The sequence below is a fragment of the Neolamprologus multifasciatus genome, chromosome 6 (assembly GCF_963576455.1).
Source record: "Neolamprologus multifasciatus chromosome 6, fNeoMul1.2, whole genome shotgun sequence".
In the NCBI taxonomy this organism is placed as follows: domain Eukaryota; kingdom Metazoa; phylum Chordata; class Actinopteri; order Cichliformes; family Cichlidae; genus Neolamprologus; species Neolamprologus multifasciatus.
This window is the reverse complement of record NC_140444.1, coordinates 3,818,872-3,838,341: the sequence shown is the minus strand read 5'-3', so window position 1 is coordinate 3,838,341 and position 19,470 is coordinate 3,818,872. Positions and strand designations below refer to the sequence as shown.

Below are 19,470 nucleotides of genomic sequence, written 5' to 3'. Positions count from 1 at the left end.
GAGCAGTTGAGGGTTCAAATCCAATCAGGCACACCTTCCAGGAAAGCTCACCAAGAGCACACAAGTCTCCCACAGAATATGATGATGTAGTTTAAGGCACCAGTGGGAAAGATGTTGAAAAAGCACAGAAAGAAAACAAGCCCCTTTTAATGCCATTTACAGAATATTAAACTCACATAATGTCAATATGAGCTCAAGAGGGCTGGACCAGTAAAGCCATTACCTATAAAAAAAGGAAAAAAACCTTTTATTTGTTAAAGTAGTACACATTTAATCCCCAAGTTACAAAAAGTGCAGTTTCAACAATTTTTTTTTTTCCACATTATAAAAGAAATACTGCTGTAGTAAATCACAGGAAATGCATACAAAAAATGCAGAGACTGCCCAGTAATCCAAAACGTTTCATGCCAATTCACAAAAATATCCCGTTCTTACTGTGAACCTACTGTATTTTTATATGCATGTAGTAAATACTCAAACATGAACACTTCTGTTATTTAACAGAAAGAAAATCTGTCATTTAACAGTTTACTTCAGCTGAGCCACAGGGCATGGAAGAAGGCTGTAGAGTTGACAAAACAAAAATACTTTGCCCTCCTAATTTTCACATTTTCCAAAATCATCCAAATGACCCCCAGACCGTTGGGATGACAGCCTGGGTTTAAAGCAAACTGGAATTTTGCAAAATCAGGCAGGAAGTTTTCACCTGCCATCCAACAGCATGTTGGATTAATGGTGCCCATCTGGCCTCTGGACACGCTCACAAAACAGCTTCTTAATGTAAAGAGTTTGTAACAGTATAGCAATAAGAAAAAAGCATAATAGATTCACTAGTATAAATGCAGTCTGAACTAATAGTTGTTATTGGTATAGTAATCAGATTACATGTAATCCATTACCCACCTAAGCCACAAATGAGACCCAAGAAGCAGAAAGAAGCACAGCCAAACCACAAAAACAAGATAAAACTCCCTTTAATATGCAATGAATCATTTTCAAGTAACCTTTTTTCCTAATGTCTGCTGGTAACAAAACAATACTGTATACAAACACAAAGTTGCTACATTAATGTAAACAAGATATAAAAATGATCCTTATGGTAATAAAACAAGTATTTGCTGCAGAATTCCCCTTTTTAAAGTGAATGTTTGTTTGTTTTTTTGTCCTCTTTGACCGACCTCCAAGTTCACGGTTAAATTGGAAAAATATTCAGAAACAATATGGCAACAGAACATTCAAACACGGATTTTTTTTTTTCCTTTTTTTAAAAAGTTTTAGTCGTAACACTCAGATGCCAAGTTCAGTGGTTTGATGTTTCAACTGGTGGAGTCTCATGTACAAGTCAGCCATGCATTTTTTTTGATATTGCATTCTTTTACTTAATACACCATTATATATTCATGTGTTCATCGCCCTGTCGTTCCAAATCCATCAGAAGAACTTGTAAAAAAAAAACAAAAGAAGAATTGTTACCGAGAGAGAAGCCCGATGGCGACTGTCGAAGAGTTTGCCATGCAATCAGACCTTTCTTCATCTGCGTGTGTGCTGCATGTGTGCTGCATGTGTGCATGTGTGTCTAATAGAAATGATAGGAACAACAACAACATGAACAGAAACTAAAGAGACTCTACTAACGAACTGGTAACTGCTGAAGCTGACACACTCATTCAAGGCATTAGTGAGACAGTTTCCGTGCTGGCGTGAGGAGCAACAAGGTGGCTGAAGGAGAGCAGGTTCTTTTTTGTTGTTGTTTGTTTATTTGTTTGTTTGTTTTTTAAGAAAAACACCACAGGGAGAATACCAGGAACCAAATTCAGTGAGAGGGGTTCACAGGTGGAGTCGGGTAACAGGCTTGATGCTGAGGAGAGGTGGTTTCGTTTTAACGATGGGAGACTGACCTACACTGAGGTGAGGGAGGAGAGAAACGTGTGTGTGTCTGTGCGTGCGTGTGTGTGCGCGCGTGGGCGTGGCATCTGACAGATCTGTGACAGGGAGAGACCAGCTGGCTGGACTGGAAGATGATGTTTACGATAAGATGTTGGACATGAACTCGTAGAATCGTTTGGAGTACTGCTCCGGGTTCACTGTCGAGATCTCGGCCCCCGCCTGCGAACAAAAAAACAAACACGATTTAGATGAAGTGACACATGTGATGAAGTACACAGCAACACACATTTCAAGAGAAAGAAACAAACCTTTCAGGGAAAACCACACACAAAATCTGTTACCACGGTGACTGTGTCAGACAAAGCGATAATAATTATAAAAGCATCTTTAAATGACAGAGACAGGGCGATCAATCGCGCCATGTGATTAACGTCATCAGGAAGGAGGCGCTGGTTAGAAAGAAAGGCTTCCAGTCCACGCGGCCACGCCTGGGCAGCTTTTGTCTCGTCGTGTTTACGGCGGCACGCGGCTGAGCAGCAAAACAAACAGCCGGTGACGAGCAGAGCGCTAATCTTAACACTCACCCCATGTTTCACAGTTTTGGCAGCATGTGCAGCTTTTTTCTTAGCGTCATAGTGTGTGAGAATGTCGATGATGGCCATGAAGTATACCTCCTTCTTCACAGCACCTGCGGAGAACGCCACGAGGAGATTTGATTAAAACAAACGAAACGGCCGATAAAGACGGCGTTAATCTGCTGGCTGCGAATTTCAGTAACACTCGTGTTAAAGGCGGCGCTCACTGTCATGGCTCTTGATCGCGTAAACATCCACAGAGGGGTCGAACTCCCCGGGGCCGAAAAACCCGCCGCAGTTCAGAGGGTTGCCGGGACTGTCGGGAGGCGTGCCGAAAGAGCCCGTTAACACGCCTCCTCCCATCCCGTCGTTCTCGTACTCCTCGTCCTCCCCCGTGCCCTCCACGTCCATCTCCTCCTGCTCCGCCCGCTCCACGTCATGGATGCCCACCAGGAGACTGTAGTCCATGATCTTCAGAGTGGCCAGGAACTAAAACACACAGGAAACACTTGGTTCAAAACCTCTGCATCACAGAGCGGTCGCCGTTCCGGTCTTTCAGACTAACGTTTGGAATCATTTGACAAATTAAATTTCAAGTAACATCTGTTAAAATATTCATGTGATGGTTAAATAAGTGAAGCATGCAGTGTTTACAGACAGTAAGGTTTCAGAAACATTTACTGATTATACCAGGAGGAGGCTGATTTGAACTTTTAGTTTACCTGGCGACGCATAGCGTTTTTTTTAAAAGCCGAGAAATGCGCCGTATTTGATAGCTTGCTGCGAGACCTCACACCGAGCACATCTACTGCGGGTGTGGTGCCTGTTATCGGACCCGGAGTTAGCAACATCCCCCAAAAACCTGAAGAGGAGAGTCCTGGCCCCTAGCCCTGCCAGTGTAGCAGAAATGATGAGGATGATGATGCAGCAGCAGCCGTTCTTCTCTGCGTGAGTAGCTTAATGTTGGTGTGTAATTTATGTTGAGTAGGCTAACCACGTTATTACATTAATGCATGTAAGGTGAACTAGCAAACACCATCGTAGTTACATGCAGCTATCTTCTTGTTTGACCCTGCTTCACCCTGGCCAAAAAGGCTAAAATGACCAAAGAAAAAGTGGAAAACAGTTAAACATGAGAGGTTTTTGGACAAAGTTTGTGTTTTTTCCATTGTTTAAGCACTGCTTCCAGCCAAGAATGATACCATATATGCCCCATAGCTGCAGAAAAGGCTAACATTGTTATCTTTTTACAAAAAAACAGCTGAACATGAGAGGTTTTTGGACCAATTTTGTGTTCTCCATTCTTTAAGCACCGGTTCGAGCACCGTTTAAGCACCGGCACCGTTTCAAAAGTACCGGTTTGGCACCGGTATCGGATAAAACCTAAACGATACCCATCCCTAGAAACGAGTGTAGAAAGAAACATTTACTGATTATACCAGGAGGAGGCTGATTTGAACTTTTAGTTTTTTATCTTTAGAAATACTGGATACTGTTGTAGCCAAGGGGAAAATAAAAGTCTTCGTCAGGCTTTATGCAGTCATGTGGAAAATTAAGTACACCTCATGAACCACTTTTAGCAACAATAAGCTGAAGTAAGAGTTTTCTGTATGGCTGTATCCGTCTCTGACATCCTTTCTTTCCCCAGTGCAGCATTTCAACCAGACTGAGGTCTGATGTAGATTTGCTGCTCTGCTGAGCATCACTGTCCTGTCACAATGACTCTAGAAGACTTTGGTATACAGAGTTCACGGACCACTCAATGACTGCATGGTGCTCATGTGCTGCGGCTGTAAAACAAGACCAAATGATCACCCCTGCACCACCACGCTGACAGAGCATCAGAACCTTCCTCTTGGCAACCCTTCGAAACAAACCACACTTGTTCTGTCTCTTCCTGATGATCCTGTCACGAACTTGTGCATTTAACATGCTAACTGTAGAGCCTGAATCGGAGCGCTTGGGTTGTTTTAAGATTACAAGCTAGAATGAGAGCGCATTAACAGAAAAGAGCCAAACTGGAGTTCAGACTTTACATAAACGAATCAATAAAATAAATTATATTTAGGCTTACTCATGCGTAACGTTTTAGCGCAGGGAGCCTGTTAACAAGAACAATCTCAGTATTCATGCTGGGTGAAACCGTTTCATTCCAGAGCAGGAACAATGAAAGCCTGAATGTGTGTTTTTACCTCCACATCCCGTTTTAGCTTTTCCAAAAAGTACTTTTTGTTGTCGTCTCCTATCTGCAGCTTGTGGCCTTCATTCAAGAAGTCGTTGTCTTTGAAAGTGGGGAGCTCTTTCGCCTGAAGAGAAGAGGGGGTGGTGTTATGAAGCTGCAGCAAGGAGCCGTGTTTTATATTCAAACTGTTTTTAAATGCTAATGAAAAACTCAGAGGTGCCGGGGCCCGCCTACATCATCGGCTGCTGACTTTCAGCGTGCACTGATGTTAACATTCATATTCATAACATTCACATTCATCCATGTGACAGAGAAAATACACAAATTTAAGTCAAATCATGCTGACAGCATCTGCTTACATACAAGTACTTAATTTTAGCAGCAGTGTGACAGGTTTGCCTGTGGGGCGAGCTAAGGCCGTCTATTTTTATCCCATCATGTCAGCAGACATCAATGCACAGAAATAAAGCCCACCTTCTCCTTGTCGCTGGCTTCCCTTGAGACTGTCGAACCCTAGAAAAGATGCAAAATAAGAATAAAAATAGAATGAGCGAGTCACATCAGAGGAAGCATTAGCATATTCCCTGTTTGCACTCAGCTGTCAGTATTAGAAACACAAAGATGCTTTCTCCTGAGGATACCGGCATGCAAGGAGGTGTGTGCCGATAAGCACCGATTAAAGAAGTGAGCTACATCCACAGTCATCTTCATACAGACCTAGTTCAATCCTTGGGTAGCAATCAGGGATGCAAATATGCAGGGATCTGTCTGGTTAATAGTTACAGAAAAGCCAAAAGCAACAGAAACTGGATGTTTTAAAATTACATTTATTTCTAAAGTTTATAAATTATGGCCTTTAATTAAAAAATACTTCCTTAAAAGAAAAATTATCAATTATTTCTTCACCTTTGCACAGATTGTGATGAATCCTTTATTGTTTTTTAGATATTTATTGTACCCACAGACAAGTGAGTAGAAGATGAAGACACCGTGCCATTTTTACTGGCCACCAGGGGGCGATACTTGGTGCCAAATAGACTCCAGCTTGTGTGGAAGTGGATGGTAAAAAGTCTCACAACCTCCTTTCTCTGACTTCAGTAAAAATCCTTCCTGAGTTTATGGGATTAAGTCTTATTCATCAGATCATTAATTCCATTTTACTAAGCTGTTGTCATTTTAAGAGCCAAAAAAGATTATCTGGGGTATTCTTAATGGCTTCGCTGTTAGTCACGAGCCACTAATCGATGATTGTGCAGTTTCTCAGATGGACCTTTCGCTCTCACATCCGGTTTCAAAACACCAAGATGGCAACAGCAGAAGTTATAAAGACAACTGAACTGCGCTGAAGTGCTTCAGCTCTTTGTCATCGTTGCCTTCATCGTTCAGGGCTGCGCTAATGAACAACGATCGGCGGCAGGATTGCTAATCAAAACAGCATTATCAGTTAAACATTACACTTAATCTCCCTCACTGTAGCTTCATCTCAGCATCTCAACAACACTTTGGACACAACAGTTTTATATTTTTATGCTGCTTTTATAGTGAGTTGAGAATTTGTCATGATTCGGGGGAAGATGTTTCTCGCTGTTGGTCTGATTTGAAATGAGATGGGTCTCCTGTGTATTTGCAGAGACACTCGTTTATCTCTTTAACCCAGCATGTGTTGGTCAAAGAATCTGCTGTGTGTGGGGAGGGAAAGGCATTTTATACCAGTATAATCACGAGCATGGAACAAACAGTGCTTTCGTTCCCAGGAGACTCCTAGCTATATGAAATTGATTTATCGCCTAAAAACATTTTACTGCAAAAGAAAAAAAAAAAAGTTCAGGAGGTAGAGCAGCTCATCTACTAATTAGCAGGGTTTTAATAGTTTTGCAATTTTCATTAGTTTTTATTTTTATTTAGTTTTGACTTCAGATTTTCAATTTTATATCAGTTTTAATTAGTTTTTACCAATTGTTTGCTAGTTTAGTTTTTATTTCTTTGAAAATCCTTAGTTTCAGTTTAGTTTTGATTAGTTTCAGTTATAGTTTTAGTTGTGTTTGCAATAATTAAGTGTAACAAAATCCCAGTTTCATCATATCAGTCATTCTCTTCTGCTCATCCTTGGGTGTGTTGCTATTCCAGCTACCATACTGCACCCTGGACAGGTCGCCTGTCTGTCGCAGGGCTAACACGCAGAGACAGACAACTCACATTCCCACCTATGGGTTCTTTAAATAAAGGCAGATGAACAACCATTGATACCAGGCAACTATAAAATGTATATCTTGGCCCCAATGAGACTATTAACTCTTGCAGCACCGGGTGTTCGTAATTTTGGTTCAAGTGAATTGATAAACTTTTTGAAGGTAATTGACTCACACAGTTGTGTAGATATCCCCGTCCTGTTGTCTCGGGATGCATCACGCTGCCTTGCCTGGGGTTAGCTTCTGTTTTCTGGGGATGAGGGTTGAGTGTGCTCCCTTACCTTCTCAAGCTAAGCTAGGTTAGCCTTCTTGTGTGAGCTTTTCAAGTGCACTTTAAGGTTTGTGGGATTTTTTTCCCTTCAGAAATGTCCCTCATAATTTGTCTCTTTAATTATCTTTAAATAATAATAATACTAATAATTTAATAATAATTTCTCTATCTTTAATTTGTCTGTTTCCACTACAAGACACTTGCTTTATCCAAAACACAGTCATATTCAAAGTAATCCCAAATTGGACTCTGGCTCCCGACTTTTCCTGACATGATTCTGCGCGTGGACGGAGCAGCAACACAGACGACTCGACTAACGTGCTGCCACCTGCTGGCATAATGAGACACAGCAAGAAAAAAATCTGGAAACTAAACTTCATTTTCACCCTTGACTCTTGTATGACACGCACACATCAATGAAAACTAAACACATTTTTGCTATAAATTCAGTTAATTTTAGTTCGTTTTGTGAACACTCATTATAGTTTTAGTTAGTTTTCCTTTTTTTGTTTTTATTTTTATTTCTGTTAACGAAAATGTTTTTTTCACTTCTAGGTTTCGTTATTTCGTTAGTTTTCATTAACGATAATAACCTTGCTAATTAGAAGCCGGGCGTTTTGATCGCTGATGCTCCCGTCTGTATGCCAAATATCCTTGGGCAACATACTAACACCCAGCAGAAAATACTTGAGCATAGAAAAAAGCTTGAATGGGTGAATGAGGCCTGTTGTAAAAAGCACTTTGAGTGCTCAGAGTAGAAACACACTTTACAAGAACCGGTTCATTTACCACAAGTGGTTAAATTAACACATATTGTTAAATAACCCTCAAGTTTAAAAAAAATGAAAGCTTTCATGATTGCATGAATGTATGCGAGACCGTAAATGTGGCGTAAAGCACTCTAAAAGGATGCTGAGACTCGTGTGCATGTGCGGCGTAGCCAGCGTACCTACCTTCAGGTCGTATTTGCGGTGTACGGTGAGCCGATGGCTGAATACATTCCGGGTCACCACCATGTACGTCTCCACCCCGTCCACCGTTAGCCTGTACATGCCCAGGAACTGAGGGAGCAGCGTGTTGCCATGACACTCCACTATAAACTGGAGACGGCCAGGGGAGGCGAGCGCAGAGAGAAACAGGAAGTGTGGGGGTGAGGAATCAAATGCACGCAGAATACAAGCTGATTAAAAGTGAGCGCAGCTTCGTTTCTGTGTCTAACTTTAAAAGGCAGCGATCACGCTCTCCTCCAACACTCCTGTTGGGACGGGAATTATTCTGCTCATTTCCAGCGCCGCGCATTTATTCCTGGACTTTGCTAAGCTAGCTTTGCACAATTCACAGCTCAGAATAATCCTTCTTTATCTTATGGCCATGCTGCAGATCCAAGCAATCTGTTTTAGCTCCTCCTACTTCAGGCTTAATTTCCTCCTGATCTGCTGGGGCCGATATGTCCCTAAACTTTTAGATTCTCTATGACGTCATAAAAAATAAATACTGCCGGAGTCTATAAACACCTGTGCTATCAATTTGAAACTCCTACGTCGCTTCATTCTCGAGTTCTTCCGTTCACACACCTGCGTCCACTCCGCCCGCCTTGCAGGGCGACGGCAATAATCCGTCAGCCTTTTACGGCCGAGGGGTAAAAAGCGAAGCTGGGCGTTTCACCTAATTTGTTGTGTTATTCTTCTTTTATTCGTCACCACTGAGTCACACCAGATTTTTTGACAACAGGCTTCAGCCCTGCCTGGCTTTAAACTGACAAGCCAATTGTTTTACAACATGTTTGAATTATTGGTTTTTAATCTTCTGTCCGTGCATATATGACTGTATTTTACTGTGCGTATTATCTGTGGCTTAGCGAGAGCCGCCTAAATAATCACAGGGATTACTTGTACAAACGCCGACCTCGTTATTTAAAACCTCGACCATTTCTGCAACAATACATGGACAGAAAATAAATTAAATTCTAATCTAGATTAAAAACTAGATTAGAAATTATTTGACAAACTGATGCTCCTGAATTTTTCTCCTCACACCCGACACGTGAGCACGTTTCGATATTAGGATAATGAATCACAATAAAAGTCTGGCTCTGCAGTTCCTCGCAGCGGTGCCTCTACCTGGTGATATTTCTTTAGGATGTTGTGCATCTCAGCGATGTCCTCGCTGGACACGGTTTTGATGACGAAGCGGTGGTCGTAGCTGGACAGGATGCGGTTGCCGAAGCGGCCCTGGGTGTCGCTGTTGAGCGGGGCGCTCCTGGTCAGAGAGTTCTGCCAAACCGAACGCAACAAGGTGGATTAAAGCTCCTGTGAGAGCTAATGAACATTTCTGCTTGTGCGTCAGTGTCTGAGGTCTCACCTGGTAGTCCTGGTCATCGATGCAGAACCTCTCCCTCAGGTTTCTGAACACCATGGGGCAATACTCTTTAAACTTAAAGCGACTAGGCAGGTTTTCTCTGGCAGGAGAGACGAACACAGTCAACACAAACGCAAACGAGGAATTAAAAATCACTGACTTCAACTTTTTTTGCTCGCTGTTGGATTTATTTCTGCTTCTTTGGAATCGGACTGAACAAAGAGATCGTGTGAAGTTGTCATTTGCAGTACAGCACTGTGAACTCACTCAAACTGATTTAAATGTAAAGATCTCAACAGCGTTATTGCTCTGATCACTTATGAAAAACAAACAAAAAATAGATTTTAAAAAGCTCGTGTATAATGTGATGTGGTTACTAATGCAGCCACAAATCAAATATTCTTTATGTTGCACTGCTTGCTCTCACACTGAAACCACTGCAGAGCTGATACACTGGGACATGGACCATCACAGTTTACAGCTTATAAGTGTGAAACGAGCTCTCCTGAGTAAATAAAGCACTTTGGAAACTGAAATGAAACTTAACTAGTTCAGATCTTCTGAACTTTTTCGCTGATGTTGAAAAAAGAAACAAAACAACACACCGATTCATTTTAGTTCCACTGAAGGCTCAACCCCGAGCAAAGAAATGGAGCCAATGTGGAAGTGCCAAAAGTCACAGTTCCTCTAAAGAGCCTTCAACGCACCGCTGCACTCTTACATCTATTCTTTTCTACTGTTTGCGCCGCACAAGAACAGTTTCCTGCTGGGAAACACTTACATGTGCCGCTGCTAAATTGCTAAATTAAATCACTTTAAGCATATTTGCACTGCACAAGACACTAAATAATGTGGATTGCACAACACTGGACATTATATTCCTCATTAACAGTTAATACTTGTACAGCTGCTGTTATTGTGTATATATATATATATATATATATATATATATATATATATATATATATATATTTCTTCATACATTCTTATATATTTCTATACTGTGTATTGTGTATTTTGTTGTACAGTTATTTTATTTTCAACTTTAATTTATATATTTTATCTTATTCTTTCCCAGTTAAATTTACCTTTCATTCTAATTTGTGTTGTACAGTTATCTCATTTTTAACTTTAATTTTTATATTTTATTTTATTCCTTCCAAGTTAAAATTTACCCTTTTTAATTTTCATATTTATTTCCTATCTTATTCATAGCCTTTTCTTTTTTCTTTAGGTCACGAGCAGTTGTCTAAGCATTTCACTGCATATCGTACTGTGTATGACTGTGTATGTGACAAATAAAATTTGAATTTGAATTTAAATTTCCACACAGGTGGAACTTTGACTCTAAATGTAAACGTTTACAGCAAATTTAAGCATGTTTACACCTCGGTATGAAAACCAGTTTCAGCTTCTATGGATAGTTTTCTAACAACTCTGAATATTGTGAGGTTTTGTAACGTATCCACCTGGATACTGCGGTTTAGAGGTGTTAGCACTGTGATTAATAGAAGCAGTTAGAGCCGGTCTCTGTCTGCTGGAGCAAAACTCTGCTACTCCGAGTCAAACTGGACCTTTTCTGTGTGCGTGTGCTGCTGGTGCTTTCTGAAGCATTTCTTAATCAACTATCAGGAGAAAATTAAGGCTTGCTGTGAGGTACAGACTCTCCAACGAGTGAGATCACGGCGTCCCAGTCCATCTTTTATACAATCTGTGGCTTTCACGATAAAAGCCCTTTTTCCATTAGTACCTACTCGGATCGACTCGTTTTCCATTACAATCTAGTACCACCGAATGTGCACGGGGTCGTTATAGCAACAGGGCCAAGTGTCCCACAATTAGCATACGACACGAAGGCTGAACATCGAGGTAACGATACACCTGCTGCTCGGTCGGCTTTACGTCAGACTCGGCTTTGTTTTTTTTAGCCATTTCCCTCGTTGGGTTTGATTTTCGCAAACGACACTCATGACTCATCGAGGGACGACACTGACTAACCAATTGGTGGCATGCAGTCTGTCGATGTCACACTTTTGGATCACCTCGGATTGCGTGGAACCCGAGCAGAGTAGGTGCTAAAAAAGTATCTGGTACCAAGTACGATCACTTAAAGAAAACCCTGAAAACCGAGCCGACCCGAGTAGGCACTAATGGAAAAGGGGCTAAAGGCTCCACCTTCAGCTGATCGATCTACAACAATGGATCCAGTCCAGGTGAGGTGTGTCAACACTGTGAAGGATACTGGCCAATGTTTATTCCCTAAAACCAACCAGTCCTGTAGTATAACTTGCATATAATGTAATATGTGATTAGGGCTGGGCTATATCATACCGTTCACGGTAATACCGGTGTAATTTTGGGCAACGATAGGAAAATGAAATATCGCGATAGAATATGGGTAAAACGCGCATGCGCACTGCCTATGTTTACATACGCACATGGCGACGACGCAGAATGAGAAGAGCGAAAGCGAATCGTTGAATGAAACGGATGAACCAGAACTGGTTTGTTAAAATGCTGCAACTTCACTGGTGTGGAACTGGTTTAGCTTTCGTCCGTCAGATTCACAACAAAGCACTATTTTTGGTAGCGCATGCTAGCGGGCCGTCGTTATTACCGTGTTGTTTGGAAAATACGGCACACTTAAAATCAATCCTTTGATTTTTCTGAAAGTCGACAGAGCCCCTTATAATCCCGTGTGCCTTATGTATGAACTCTGGTTGTGTTTACTGACCTCGAAACGATTTTATGTACACGGCGCTCAAAAATCTGTCAGATGTTTCAGTACGACTTTGCTAAGCTACGAAGCCGCACCGCTTGATGGATTGTCGGAGCATTACGGCTCCGACAGTACGTATCACCTCGCGGAGTGATACGTACTGTGCTTCAACATAATATTACGGTATTGTGTGTGTATAACCTCTTTTTAAGTTTTGTGGATATTATACATGGTTATGCTGAGAATATGTCGACCAGTTTCCACTGGAAATGCCTTTTGGTTAAACTGTCAGCAAAGAATTTGCACTGTTACATTTTTATTTAACTTTAATGCACATAAAAAAACAGCTGCTTGTTTAAGTGAAAATACATTGATGGGGTTTTTTGCACTAATAAAGTTGTGGAGTTGTAAAGTATTTTGTCTAGTGTCAATTATATGGTCAGTTATATTGTTATTGCAAATTTTCAAATGTATATCGTGATAAATATTTTTGGTCATATCGCCCTGCCCTATATGTGATACCTCAAAGATTTTCGGCATTTAAAGTTGCTGCTGTTTTAGATCAACTGCACAAAATACATTTTATAACAGCATCTGTAAAAGCGCTCAGGCAGCCCTTCAAGGACGAGCATACCTGAGCAAAGAGACCAAACCATCTGCACCTTAATAATGAGTCAAACGCTCAAAAACAAACAAACAAAAACCTACACACAAGTCATTAGTGGGGGTGCAAAACACTGCTAAATGTGAGCAACAAAGTGACTCATCTTTGGGGCAGCGTTGGCTATATTTCAGTGATGTTTTTTTAAATTCCACATTGTTTTGTCCACTCCTGCATGCTCAGCCGTGCAGGAGTTAAGAAAACAGTGCAGAGTTTCAGTGTTCCCAGGTTGGTACTTTGCAGTGAGGATGATTTAAAGTGTTCAACAATAATGTGTCTAAATGCAACCTCGTCCTGCAATAACATCCTCACCGTGGAGTCAGATACGAGGCGTTCGGAGGGCTGCTTTGTATCTCTGAAAGGATTTCATGTTTGCAGAAAGTTAAAGCAACAACCTGCGATCTCTGACCAGCGAGCAGACTTGCAGAGTCCTTTTATGAGGAGTCAGTCTATCAGAATCAGAAGGTGTTCTGATCCCTGCTGGAGCCTTGACACGTTTGTTTACTCGTGGATTACGGACTGCGCCTAAGCTGTGATGTACCTACTTGTTAAATAGGTGGTTGTCCACTTTGATCTTGCTGTAGGCTTTAAAGTCATCTGGCATCAGCATCACTGGTACAGGCACATTACTTAACTCGTTAATCTGAAAGAGGGAAGTGAGAACGAGAGAGAGAGAGAAATGAGGAAAGAGCCTGAAGAAGAGTGCAAACAGCTGAACAAACAGACTGCACAATTACTGAGGAATAACACAAACCAAGGGAGCAATATTGGCTTTTGCAATTTTGATCTGAGCACAAAACCAAAAAAATAAAAGCAAAAAAAACCCAGACTCCTACACAAAGTACTCAGTGAGTAGTGCAGGTTAATTTATAGAACAAAGCCACGACTACCTGTAACACGGCTCAGTATTTCAAAGCCGTTTCAAATCTCTGACAGTGATTAACTCGGGGACCAAAGAACACGCAGGCAGGTTTTCTTGCTGCTGCGCCTCCAGACACTCGGCTCATTTACTGAAACTCATCCGGAGCAAAAGCGCAGCGATGAGCTTTGGAAAAAACCTTGCAAATGGCATAAATCACTTTATAGAGTGATGCAAAGGGACAGCACACAGTCACGGTGCTGCCGTTTAGAGGAAATAAGTTCTTCTCATACTGGAAGTAAACAACACAGTTGGGTATGCGCAAATAATCAGCTGATACTGGCTCTGCTGATGATTATGGGACGTTAGACGCTGAAATTTGTTACCAATTTTGTGCTTCCTTAAAGTTCAAACGCTGCGATCAACGTTTTAAAGGTCGTCTAATTTTAGTTTTTCATCACACAGAAAAATTAATATGTTTGGTTACTTTGTAACTTTTTTTCTTTTTGAACCCATGAAGTGCCAACGTCGCCTGTGTTCAGTTTAGTGGAAGACAATCCTCTTGCTCTTATTTTGAAAGGTCAGCTCACATTCGGTTTATCCGCAAAGTTTCCTTTAAGCTGCGACTTTCTGGAGGAAATCAAAAAACCTTTGGGCGTGGACAAGAGGCATCAGCTTATTACAAAATGCTTTTATTAGCTTTCCAGCGGAGGAATGGCATTCTTAGGAATCTGAAAAAAATGTCACGTGAATTGCATTCAAGATTGGTCCAATTTAAGAATTTAAATAGAGTTTACTGGACACCCTCACGGCTGCACAGGGTGGGTCTAGCGACTGACGATGCATGCTGGAAGTGCCAGCAGGGAAGTGGCACACTTTTACATTTGCTTTGGGGGTGCGTCAAAGTCCAAGATTATTGGATTCATATTCACACTGTAGTAGAGAAGGTTGTAGGTCAAGGGCTCCCATTTATGAACAATCTATACGTATTAGGAGACTCTTCAGCTTTGAGTCACTTACTCCTCTTGCTCATTGGGTACGAACGGCTATTATGCTGGAGAGGAAGCTGTTGGTGAAAGAGCTGAAGGCCTCATCGACTCCTACCTTCTCTCAGTGGTATACCTCTTTGGGACAAGTGGCAGCTTACGAAAGATTATCATATAGACTGGACGACTATAACGACAAATGGGTTAACTACTTTTCATACACAGGTCAGTGACGTATCCGGCTAAAGTAGTTAAGGTCGGACTAAATAGGATCGTGAAATATGTGAAATATTGGCATCATTGTGTATTTATGTTATTTCGATTCTTAATTTGTTTTGTTGTTGTGATTGGGAATGTCCACTCTGTTATCTTCTTTTTTTTGTTGTTTTAATATTAAAATCTAATAAAGTTTGAGTCATAAAAAAAAAGAAAGTTCAGCTCACCCCAGCCCTTCCCGCCCACATGATCCCCTCCCCTCCAGTGGATGTTTGGACATATTTCAGCTCAAACTTCTTCGACTCCAGCTCACATCAATAGTCCTCCTCCTGCTCTGGAGGGCGCAGTAAACACAACCATGCACCGCTACACCAATCTCAGCAAGGCTGCAGAGCACAACTCAGACCACTGCAGTCCAAGATGGGGGAGCTGGACTTCATCCGCAGGGGAGAGACTCACTGAAGAAGCTAGCACTCATACCGATCAGTGATGTGTTTGCAGAGGAAAAACTTACAAAATTGCTCAAAGAGCTGTACCTTTGATGCCTCCCCACCATAAACTGAATCTATATTTGAGAGAATATAATGTTAGTATAAAATATTGGTATCAGCTGTAGGTCATACCACTTCCTGCTATCTGATCACACGCAGAGATTCGCTTTTACTTACCGATTTCTCATTTTAAAAAAAGCACGCTACAGTCTTACCTCAAGCCACCAAAGATAAGTCCAATATTTTCAATTTGACAGAGGTGTTTGCCCATGACCATCAAAGTTTCCAAACCAGATTTTCAACACGCAGAGATTCCAGTTTGACAGCTTCCTCATACCGGAGGCCCTACGTGTGCGCCGATGTGATGCAAGAAAATCAAGATCAGCTCACGCTGTCTTTTAAAGATCAGCGTCGCGCGTCCGTGTCAGTGAAGGAGTTTTGCTGGGGGATTAATAACATCACCTCACACGCAGAGCAACAGTAAATCCTGCAGCATCACAGCTCAGGCTCCATTAAAAATGCATACGACTTCTGAGTGGAAGACGAAGGCTTTGATGAGAAGTCTGTTTGATGTCTTGAATCGGCTTCCCGCCCACACCTCAAATCGTCAGGACTTGTGTGCTGCTCCCACACACACACACACACAAAGTTCACCAGCTGAATAATGGAGATGCTGCAGTGATAGCCATATCATTAGCAACTCACTTAATTCCATAGCAGTGTGCATTTATTTGCTATTCCAGGCAGGCACAGGCACTTCATGTAAATAGCATGAAGTGGGATATTCAGTCTCCCAGGGATCCTAACCCTTCTGTTACTACCTGTTAGACTTTTGTTTTGTTAGTCTAATAATGAAGAAGTCAATCAAGTATGACTGGAGCACAAATCAACAGGACCCTGGGAAGAAATGACAGCTTTGTGTGTCAACCAAGCAACATTTCAGCACCAGGTGTTCCCCAAGTCGGCACAATTTTTTCCAAAAAACTTCTGTCACACCTCAGGGGGTTGTTTTTCCGCGCATCAATCAAGCAAGAGTGCAACCGCCCCTGCACAGCAGGCAGGACTAAACTGCTGGTGCATAGCCCACTCCATCCATCCATCACTGGTGGATCTGCCCCTTCACTGAGCTTTTCATAGGCATAGGCAGCCTCGTCCAAAAGCGAATGCGATAGATTTTCTGCTCTATTTATAGTGAAATGATGTGATGGAGTAAACTGCAGCGAACTGGACGCAGGCGCGGTAGCTGCAAACGCAAGTCTCAAGAGCACGTTTGTTTGAACAATAGGCAGGCTGCTGTGAGCAGCTGTGTGCAGCTGTGTGGAGCTGAAAATCTGTGTAACCTGCTGCTCCGGCTGCCTGTCACACCCCTCCCACCCCACGCCTGCACGCACTTACAGCAACAGCTCACGATACAGCAACAAGATACCGAACACATTTTACGATGGCAGCTCACTGAATGAGCTCACTCTCTTTTACACACACATACAAACGCAAAACGTATCACAAATATGCACGTTTTCTCAAAAGTTAACCGAATAAAATCCCCGCAAAACTCGCGCTTCAGTCACAGCCACCCGCGGAGGCAGCAGTCCGCTATTAACTGCACGAAAACGGCTGGATTACAGCCCAAGTACAGTGTCATATACTTGGCTGAGTCCACGCATGAAAAAGATCAATTACAGGGCATCAAAACTGGCTTGACAGATGAAGGTAGCTGGCTAACAAGCTAGCATGCTAGCTAAATCAAAACAGCGGCGTAAACAAACAGCACACGGGCAGACTGCACAGGTATTTACCGTATGGTTGACACCCCACATTAAAACGCTGAGTATGGGCTCACTGGCGCGGAATAATTTCACTTTCTGTCCTATAAAATGCTTCTTTTTCGTCTTGGTTTTGCTGGCGCTGATAGGCGCTGCGCTGGTGCAGTTGGATGACATGTCTCCGGCTGGGGATTCAGGGTACGCAAGACGGCGGTCCGGGTCGTTCACACAGCGATAAATAAAAGCTAAATCTGAAAGTACAGAGCGTTTTTCCTTTTCGAAGAAATCTATAGGTGCATCGTGCTCGTTGACCAACTCGCAGCGAGTCTCTGGGCAGGATGACTGTCTGTTTGGGAGTCAGCGGTGAAGCATTTTGCGCCGTCACCACCCTTCCTCCTCCCGAGCAGGCCGCGGCGTATCCACACAGCAGCTAGCCGGCCATCGGGTTACAGCGCGGCCTCGCTCTAAAAACAGCCTGCAGCGGAGAACCGTCGCCGAGGCAGATCCTCTTCTCTCCGCTCAACGCCTGCAACCCAACACTGATGCCGTTTTACTTGGAAGTGAGTAATCCCGTCATGATGAGCGTGTTGTCACCAGCCCAGCGCTGAGATCGGGGTCTCCTCAAGATGGCGTCCGTGCTGCACTTCACAGTCAACAGCGGCCCCAGCAGGCCAGCGGGGGAATTGCAGGGATTCCCACAGTGTACCGCTCAGGGTTTGCTGCTCGAGCAGCGGTTCTCCCTTTTTTTTCTTCTGACGTGCCCCATTAAAAAAAAAAAAAAAAGTTTATGCGTTAGACTCCAGAATTTTCTTCGTTTTCTTTGATGGCTGTCAAACAACACTGAGGTGTTCTGTAGCCACCTGCTAGGCCGGAGTAATGAAAGGAGACTCCAAAACGCAGACCTGCATGCAGCACGAACTTGTGCATTTAAATTTACACCCAGCTTTCACAATATCCATTTAATTTATAGTTTCTATTTCTTTTTCGTCTTCTTTTGGCTGCTTCCTTTCATGGTCACCACAGCAGATCATCTCCCTCCACCTCACCCTGTCATAGAGGGCATGTTATCCCAAGCATCCCCTCTGCATGTCCTCCTTTGCTACATCCATGCACCTTCTCTGAGCTCTTCTTCTCGCCTGGGAGCTCCATCTTTTTTGGGGGGGGGCAAGAATGTCCTGTGTTGGTAGTAATTCTAATAAACGTTTATTTATTCCTACTTAAAACAGATTATTATGGATTTTGTTCTTATTGTACATGCCAGGTGTGTTGCCAACCCTCACACTTTATCCTGTTTTGTTTGCTTGTTAAGTTAGTATAAGATGTAATGACATATGCTTTTGTATATTGTATATTCTGGTACTTTAGCACAAGAAATATAATTTAGTAGGCATATTAGGGTTTGTTTAAATGAAATGGACAGAAAAAGTTTTTTAAAAATGGAAACACAGCAACGATGTAGGCTGCGTTATGAACAAGGCAGGGACAACTTTGTGTCCTATTGTGTTTCAGCTGCTTTGTTTTCATTTCTGTTGCAGTGCTTTCTGAAATTGTTTACACCTCAGGGTCATCGTATTACCGGCACACAATCGATCATGCGTCAGTGTGGTGTGACCCCCCACACGAAAGGCTCACCCAGGAAACATAAACGCTGTTCCACCAGAAACATGTTTCTAAGGGAGGGGAGGAGGCGGCCCTCAGACATAAACAGTGGAGTCATTCTGCTTATTTTTGGTCCTAGAGTAACTTTACATAATTTGCAGATCATTGACTCTTGGAGCAACCCTCAGTTCATCCTCTGTTTGAAAAAAAAAAAAAATATATATATATATATTTTAGCTCCTCCCCATTTTGGCCAACTTTCTTTTGATTGGCTTCCCCTCATAAGCAAAAGGTTTGAACAGCAGGTGGATGGGACTTAGCTGCGTCTGGTGTTCACATGTATCTGGTTGATGTTCATTTTCACTGCTAACTTTCCTGTGATTGTGTGGACTCTACAAGCCATCACACTAAAATACAGCATATGCATGTAGCCTTCAGACTGACTCTAAAGAGAAATTTAAAAAGTAAAACAGGAAGCTCAGCATTTCTGCAGCTGTATAATCCTGTACTTAGAGAGATCTGGTCTCAGTGACATCACACAGAGCCACACTGACTAGGATAGAATAGAATAATCCTTTAATTGTCCCAAAGGGGGGAATTTGGAAATTTGACCACATGATTTGAAACTTGCTTTATGTTTCCTTCTACATTAAGAGTAAATACAGGACAGAAAATAGAGAAAACTACGACATATCGCATGCAACGCTGTTGAAA

The 19,470-nt window shown here is 42.3% G+C and overlaps 1 protein-coding gene across 1 annotated transcript; it reads right to left on the bottom strand.

Annotated features, from left to right (window-relative positions):
• Positions 1–245: 245 nt before the first annotated feature.
• On the bottom strand, positions 246–17,809 carry LOC146516172 (phosphatidylinositol 5-phosphate 4-kinase type-2 beta-like). Its single transcript, XM_085164108.1, has 10 exons — positions 17,191–17,809; positions 13,388–13,485; positions 9,466–9,562; positions 9,225–9,377; positions 8,058–8,204; positions 5,119–5,157; positions 4,655–4,768; positions 2,690–2,951; positions 2,472–2,575; positions 246–2,106 (listed from the first exon to the last, which is right to left on the bottom strand). The coding sequence occupies exons 1-10, from the start codon at positions 17,332–17,334 to the stop codon at positions 2,026–2,028; spliced, it is 1,239 nt and encodes a 412-aa protein (XP_085020234.1). The 5' UTR covers positions 17,335–17,809; the 3' UTR covers positions 246–2,025.
• Positions 17,810–19,470: the final 1,661 nt, after the last annotated feature.